Here is an 8,842-nt window from a genome sequence, read left to right as displayed (position 1 = left end):
GTATGAATCATTCCTATCAAATCTAAATTGATTTTGTATTTACTGTATCACCATTAAAAGGAATCATATGTAGTATGTAACTTTTGCTTTTCAATAGATCTTTTGTCATGACTCATGATTCTGTAGTATAGGTCAAAGTGCTGAAACACATGCGAAATGGTCAACATATAAAGTTAAGAGGAATGATTGATAAAATTATAGAATAGACGGGACCCTGATTTTCTATAAAAGGGTGATGGCGAAAGCCTGATAAGTCATACCATTTTCTTCAACAACATTTCATATCAGAAAAGAAATATATAGGTTTCAAACTTGGCTATTCAGCTTTAAGAGAAAAATGCCGTCGTCTGATATTGGTAAGCTGGAGACTAACGTAGAAATCAAGGCCTCTGCTGAAAAATTCCATGAAATGTTCAGGCATAAACCACACCATGTCACCCATGCTAGCACCGACAAGATTCAGAATTGTGACTTACACGAAGGTGAATGGGGCCAAGTGGGTTCTGTCATCTACTGGAATTACTTCCATGGTAAGACCAGACAAAATTTACATGTATATATATTTGTGGATCTAATCTCTCATATAGTGTTAGAATGAATGTGTATTGTTAAAGAAAATTTTGAAAAACAATTTTTGAGAAAGTACAACTTTTCATATTACGCGCTCTTAAATCTAAGAAATATTACATATATATATGTGTGTATAAACAGAGAACTAAAAGAAAAGGTGTGATTTTTTTTATTCGCAAGTTGTTTTTCTATGTTTGTTGAGTAGTTAGAAAGGAAAGAAAAAAAAGAAGCAGAAATTTTTTGGGTTAGTTGGTTCAAAGCTTAATTTAATATTATCATATGAAGCCTAATAATATTATCACATGAACGCATGCAGAGGGAAAAGCTAAAGTGGCAAAGGAAATAGTTGAGGCCATAGACGAGGAGAAGAATTTAATCACGTTCAAAGTTATTGAAGGAGATCTTATGGAGCACTACAAGAGCATAAAGTTCACGCTTCAGGCCACTCCCAAAACTGATGGCCAGGGAAGCGTAATACACTGGACAATCGAGTACGAAAAGCACCACGATGAAATCCTGGACCCGCACTCCATGATTGAGTTCGTTGAGGATGTTTCTAAAGATCTCGATGTTCATCTTCTCCAGGATATATAAATAGTCAATCCAGAATCATCTAAAGATGCAACGTTTATGGCTTAAGCTTTGAGTATATATGTATGAATAAGTGGTCATCCTACGTTTGGTATGATGATCTAGTTATCATTATTGTCTCTATGTTTGTATTTGAGGATATGTATTCCAGGCGTCCGATTACATTCCGCCTTGGACGGAGGCGGGATGGCTCACGCCCAGATTTTTATAATGTTCAATATTTGTTTAATATCTTAATTTGTTAAAGGTCTAACCATCTCATAAAAGAAAAAAATACCAGTTTGGTCCCTTTGTATTGCCCGAATACTCCATCGATCCATGTGTTTTGTGAAATGACAAGTCAAATCCTGTATTTTGTAAAATAGAACAAAATAATACCATAAACCCGATTTTAGTCAAACAAATTTTAAATATGACTAAAATTCTCTCAAGTTTTATTCACTAATGAATTAAAAAAATAAAAATAAGAAAATATATTTTAATAATAAAATTGTTTTATTTAAAAACAAAGTCTTTGCTCCAAGCCGCAATCCTTGCATGATTATTTAAACCCACAAAGAGGACATCCAGTTTGCCACAATGATTTGAATTATACTCACATTAGGGGAGATCCGTTTATTGTACGCGACAATGGGAATGTCCTGCCCAACTGAGCTCATGTTTGGAGGGATAATAACCCGTCTTACATGTACAACAGGATGGGAGCTGGTAACCAAGGATCCAACCCTCTAGTGGCTGACATTAATGGAGGGGCACATCAAAAGACTCATGTCTACAACAAAAAACAGTTTTAGGGGCAACAATATTAGGGGCAATAGTATGTTGCCCCTAATAAACACATCATTAGATTAGGGGTGACTTTATTTAATATTAGGGGTGACAATGAATAAATTTTGAATAATATGATGGGGAAAAAATTTCGCCGTTTTATTTCAAATTTTTTTACAAAACAATTCTTTTAATTATTAGTACTTGTCGCCCCTAATATTGATATATACCTTGATCCCCTTCTTCATCTTCTTCATTCGAAATTGAACAAAAAAACGAAAAATCCTCTCTCTATACCAACCCAGGATCCTCTTTCTCTCTCTATCTATTCATCATCTCTCTCCCAATCTCTTCGTCCTCTCTCTCTATTCTTTTCTCCAAAATTCATTTCTCTCATTCTCCAAATCTCCAAATCTAATTCCTTTTTCTCTTTCTTTCTCACCGATACCTCCACCACCACCACTTTGTCGTCGTTCATCGGACCACCGCCATTACCAGCAACCAATCGATCCGATCAGATCCTCACTACTACGATTCTGCACCGCAATGGTATATATATATTTTAGGTTTTTCTTATTTATTTGTATATTTTTATAAATATATATTGTTAGGAAAATATATTTTGCCTCAATGGAAATTGATAATAATATTACAACTCTATGCAATATATTACAAATAATAATGATTGATTAAAAGGAGTTACAACTCTATAACTGAAAATTACAAATATACAAAGGAAATGAAGAAGATGATAAAGAAGAAGAGAATAGTAAAATACAACTCTAAGCAAAATGTTACAAATAAAGTAAAGTGTTTGAAACAAAATAAAAGAAAAGATTACAACTCTTGAACAAGAAATACAAGTAAAAATAACAAGTGAATAAGAAGACAACAATACAATAGAAAGAAGAACAGAAATACAAGAAACTCTCACTTACACAACCTAAGTGAAGAGGGTTGGGGATCACCAACTTGAACAAGGTTTAGAACCTTTGTCCAAAAGCTTATTTCCCCCTAACTCAAGCACTAAGGGATCTCTATCAGATATTGGAAAAGCTTTCTGGAATTATCAAGCCTCAAGGTGTTTCTAGCCAAGTGCTCTAATGGATAGAAATGTTGTGTCTTACAAGTGAGCTATAGGCTCCTATTTATAGAGTTTACAGACACCCTTTGAATTTCAAATTCCACCAACCCCCATGGTTGTTACCAATGTTTAATTGGATTAATATGGAATTGAAAAAGAGATTTGGGGGTTATTTGAGTTTTTTGAGCCGTTCAACAAAGATTGAAAAAACTGAAAATTGGTCAGTTTTAGGCCTGTGGCCGCGGCCACTGGTCTCTGTCCCACAGGTCGCGGCCACCAACATTCAGTGGTCGCAGACACCGACTAATTTCAGCACTTAAAAATGTGCTGTTTTTCCAAACCATATCTCTAACAGTCATATCACATATGGCTTTATGAAATTCATCTCAATATTGTGTAACAACAATTTTACACAATAAAGGGTAATATTTGGAAGTTACAAATTTGTAACACCAAATATGTTACTCTCTATTATATGTTACAATATGTGACACACTATAGTGTAATTATCACAGAATTTGTCGAAAATTAGGTTGCACTAGGCATTGAACCATCTTACCATGATAACAAATCGGTGATAACACACACACCTTTGCGATGTTCACTTGAGACCTCTATGTCTCACTTTGCACCGTTAATGGCCGTGTGCACTTTCCATTCATGGACGTTCTTGAGAATACTCCCAATTCTCATGAGAGGCGGCACCACCCCTAGGTCCATATAGGTAGAATTCTTACAGTATTTTGTTACCAAAAATACTTGTCTTTACAAGACTGAATTCTATTAAAAAACCTTTCGGTTTTAACCCTCAACTTGGTAACACACAAGTACTCAATATCTCAGATGGGACTTGTTTTGAGTACAACTAATATTCACGTGATTGACTTGTTACCTATTAAACCTAACACTAGTTGAATAACTAGTGTTAAGATAGGTTACCATCAATCGTGAATCTCTTTAGGGAGTTTAAGTCCCATCCCTCTAGATGATGCAACAACTAAATCCCTCGTTAGTGGCTTAGTGAAAGGGTCTGCCAGATTTTCACTTGTTCTCACGTAGGATATTGAGATGACTCCTCTTTGAATCAATTCTCTTACATATCCATGGCTTAGACTAATGTGTCTAGACTTCCCATTATACACTCCGCTGTATGCTCTAGCCAATGTCGCTTGGTTATCACAATATATCGATGTAGTAGATACATTTTCTTTGATTAGGGGAATCTCTATCAACAGATCCCTTAACCATTCAGCCTCTTTGTCGGTAGCAGCTAGAGCTATGAACTCTGCTTCCATAGTGGAATGAGATATATAGGTTTGTTTCTTGGAACCCCAAGAAATTGCACCTCCACCAAGTGTAAATACCCAACCAGTTGTGGACAAGTTGTCCCCAAGATTGGATATCCAACTTGCATCTGTATATGCTTCTAATATCGAAGGAAATTTGGAGTAGTGAAGGCTTAGTCCTTTAGTTTTCATGAGATAACCTAGGACTCTTCCAATTGCCTTCTAGTGATCCATACTTGGATTACTTATAAACCTACTAAGTTTACTTACCGCAAATGCTATATCAGGTCTAGTACACTGGGCAGCGTACATTAGACTCCCTATAGCACTAGCGTACTCCAATTGAGCCACTGCTCTTTCTTCATTCTTCTCTAGTTTTACACTATGATCGAATGGAGTATTGGCATCTTTAACCTTGAGATGGTTAAATTTGTTCAATACTTTCTCAACATAGTGGGCTTGTACTAATGCAAAACCCCCACTATATTTCTTTACTTTGATACCAAGTATGGTATCAACTTCTCCAAGATCTTTCATCTTGAAGGTTGATGATAGAAAACTCTTCATTTCTTCTATCCCTTTCATGCTATTAGTTAGAATAAGCATGTCATCCACATATAAGCAAACAATGATCACATATGCCTTACAAGTTTTGGAATACAAATACTTGTCTCCATTGTTATGTCTAAACCCATTAGACATGACTGCTAGATCAAATTTCTCATGCCATTGCTTTGGAGCTTGTTTCAATCCATATAAGGATTTTACAAGTCTACAAACTTTATGTTCATATTTTGGTAGGACAAACCCTTCGGGTTGTTCCATATAGACCTCCTCATTGAGGTCACCATTAAGGAATGTCGTTTTGACATCCATTTGGTGAACATACAAGTTGTGTATAGAAGCTAAAGCGAACAAAATTCTTATAGAAGTTGTTCTTGCAACAGGCGCATAGGTATCAAAATAATTGATACCCTCTTTTTGCCTAAACCCTTTAGCTACTAATCTAGCTTTAAAGGTTTGGATAGTTCCGTCAGTGTGGTATTTTCTCCTAAATACCCACTTACACCCAATTGGCTTAGACCCCGGTGGGAGGTCTACTAATTCCCAAGTGTTATTGGAAAGAATGGAATCCATCTCATCATTGATGGCTTCTTTCCAAAATTCACTATCTCTCGATTGCATAGCTTCTCTATAAGTCTTAGGATCTTCCTCAACGAGAAGTACAATAAGAATTTTCCTAATGACTTCCTCTCTATTTCCTTCTACCATGTAGAATGAAATTCGTTGAGAATCTATCTCATCCACTAATAGACTTTTATTATTTTTAAGCCTTTGACTTCTTCTAGGTTTAAAGGGTTGCTATACATCCTTTTGAGAATTCTCCTCTTGAGAATCAACTTTGGATGTAGAAGCTTGAGAATTGTTCTCATATAACAAATTCTCCTTTAGAGATGTTGAAGCTTGAGAATTGTTGTCACATAACATATTCTCAAAGAATTCAACTTCTCTAGATTCAATCATAATATTAGACTCTAAGTCTAATAGCCTATAAGCTTTGCTTTTGTTGGCATAACCAACAAAATCACACTTTATGGCTCTTGAACCTAACTTTGTTCTATTAGGTTCGTTTTTCTTGCAATATGCAAGACACCCCCACACTTTGAAGTACCCTATGTTGGGTTTTCTTCATTTCCATAACTCATATGGAGATATCTCATTTTTCTTCATCGGTATTCGATTAAGAATGTGACAAGCGGTTAAAAGAGCTTCACCCCATAAGTTGAAGTTCAACTTAGAAAACACCAACATAGAATTTATCATCTTTAGATAAGTCCTATTTTTCCTTTCGGCAACACCATTGTGTTGTGGTGTATAAGGTGCAGTGCACTCATGAATTATATCATTTTCTTCACAAAATGTATTGAATTCATTAGAGAAGTACTCTCCTCCTCTATCACTTCTTATCACCTTAATCTTTTTATTTAGTTTATTTTCAACTTCTAATTTATACAATTTAAAAGCATCAAAAGTTTCATCTTTATGCTTTAAAAGAAACACATAGGTATATCTACTAAAATCATGTATAAAAGTAAGAAAATACCTTTGACCACCTCTAGTTAAAACACCATTTAATTCACAAAGATCACTATGGATTAAATCTAGTAAATTAGATGATCTTTCTACACTAGGAAATGGTTTCTTAATCATTTTAGCCTTAACACATGTTTCACATTTACCATAGTTTTTAATATTGCATGCAATCATACCACATTTTACTACTCTTTTCATAGTTGAAAAACTTATATGTGATAGTCTAAGATGCCACAAAAATAAAGAATCATACTCAGCAATATAGGTAGAATTGACATTTTTATTGATAACATTGAAAGTTACATCATTGGTGCACAATTTAACCATACCCTCACAAGAGTACCCCTTCCCAAAAATACATTTGATTTGGTAAGTATAAGTTTACCGGACTCAAAAACGGCTTTAATGCCGGGCTTGCCAAGCAAATCACTACTTACCAAGTTTCTACTCATTTCGGGAACATAAAGTACATTCACTAATGTAACTTTCTTGCCGGAGGTGGAAAAGACTTCAATGGTACCTTTGCCAAGCACCTTGGATTTGCCCTCATTACCCATTTGTATCTCATGGTTGGCCTTTGACTCTTCAAATGTCTTGAACAATGATTTGTCATAGGTGACATGGACGGTGGCACATGTATCATACCACCACCCTTTCACCTTGCCTTTGACTGCATTCACCTCACTAAGGGTAGCAACTATGTTTTCCTCTTGAGTTGCGTTCACCTTAGGTCCTTGTTGATCTTTTCTATGCCTACACTCTCTAGCATAGTGACCATTTTTCCCACACACAAAGCAAGGACATTTCTCGCCCTTAAACTTGTTTGGGTTGGTTTTTGGACCCAAATTTTTCCCATTACCCTTTTTCCCTTTGTTTTTGGGATGTTTTGGTTGTGACACCGCATTTGCTTTGGAAGTCTCTCCATTAGACCCCTCCACAAGTTTATCTCTACATATCGATTCCTCTTCGATTCGAATATGCTTTTGGATATCTTCCAAAGAATAATCCTCATTCTTATGAAGGATTCTTTTCCTATAGCTCTTCCAAGTTGGTGGTAATTTAGCCACTATAGCACCAACTTGAAAGGCCTCGAGAAGCTCAATCTTTAGCACTTTCAATTTGTTAAAAATTATTTTCAATTCATGAATTTGAGGAAGAATAGGTTTATCACCAAAAAATTTGAAATCAAAGTATTGAGATATCAAAAACTTTTTGGTACCTTCCTCTTTCGCCTTATACTTTTTCTCAAGTGCATCCCATATCTCCTTAGCTAATTTGGTCTCCGTGTAGAGGTCATAGAGCCTATTGGATAGGGCGTGGAGGATATGACCCCTACAAAGAAGTTGTCCTCCTCCCTCTTTCTTCTCTTCTCCACCTCCTCGAGAGTGTCTTTGTCGGATGGCTCGGCTAGTGGTGCCACGGATGACTCAAGGATGTAGGCGATTTTAAGAGTGGTTAAAAGAAACCTCACCTTGTCCTGCCACCTAGTAAAATTTGATCCATCAAACCTATCCAATCTCACTAGGTCTTGGTTCATGATCTTGATTGTCTCCCCTTCCATTGAAACAAAAAGGGATAAGCTTTTGAATGTTAGGAAAAAATGTTTTGCCTCAATGGAAATTGATAATAATATTACAACTCTATGCAATATATTACAAATAATAATGATTGATTAAAAGGAGTTACAACTCTATAACTGAAAAATTACAAATAAACAAAGGAAATGAAGAAGATGATGAAGAAGAAGAGAATAGTAAAATACAACTCTAAGCAAAAGGTTACAAATAAAGTAAAGTGTTTGAAACAAAATAAAAGAAAAGATTACAACTCTTGAACAAGAAATACAAGTAAAAAGAAGAAGAGAATAAGAAGAAAACAATACAATAGAAAGAAGAACATAAATATAAGAAACTCTCACTTACACAACCTAAGTGAAGAGGGTTGGGGATCACCAATTTGAACAATGTTTAAAACCTTTGTGCAAAAGCTTATTTCCCCCTAACTCAAGCACTAAGGGATCTCTCTCAAATATTGGAAAAACTTTCTGGAATTATCAAGCCTCAAGGTGTTTTTAGCCAAGTGCTTTAATGGATAGAAATGTTGTGTCTTACAAGTGAGCTATAGGCTCCTATTTATAGAGTTTACAGACACCCTTTGAATTTTAAATTCCACCAACCCCCATGGCTATTACCGATGTTTAATTGGATTAATATGGAATTAAAAAAGAGATTTGGGAGTTATTTGAGTTTTTTGAGCCGTTCAACAAAGATTGAAAAAACTGAAAATTGGTCAGTTTTTGGCCTGTGGCCGCGGCCAGAGACATTAGTGGTCGCGGCCATTGGTCTCTGTCCCATAGGCCACGACCACCAACATTCAGTGGCCGCGGCCACCGACCAATTTCAGTACTTAAAAATGTGTTGTTTTTCCAAACCCTCCCAAATAATTTTGT

The 8,842-nt window shown here is 35.7% G+C and overlaps 1 protein-coding gene across 1 annotated transcript; it reads left to right on the top strand.

Annotated features, from left to right (window-relative positions):
* Positions 1-264: 264 nt before the first annotated feature.
* On the top strand, positions 265-1,407 carry LOC133821143 (MLP-like protein 31). Its single transcript, XM_062253619.1, has 2 exons — positions 265-530; positions 887-1,407. The coding sequence occupies exons 1-2, from the start codon at positions 338-340 to the stop codon at positions 1,162-1,164; spliced, it is 471 nt and encodes a 156-aa protein (XP_062109603.1). The 5' UTR covers positions 265-337; the 3' UTR covers positions 1,165-1,407.
* Positions 1,408-8,842: the final 7,435 nt, after the last annotated feature.

The sequence above is a fragment of the Humulus lupulus genome, chromosome 3 (assembly GCF_963169125.1).
Source record: "Humulus lupulus chromosome 3, drHumLupu1.1, whole genome shotgun sequence".
Lineage (NCBI taxonomy): Eukaryota > Viridiplantae > Streptophyta > Magnoliopsida > Rosales > Cannabaceae > Humulus > Humulus lupulus.
This window is presented reverse-complemented; position numbering and strand designations above follow the sequence as displayed.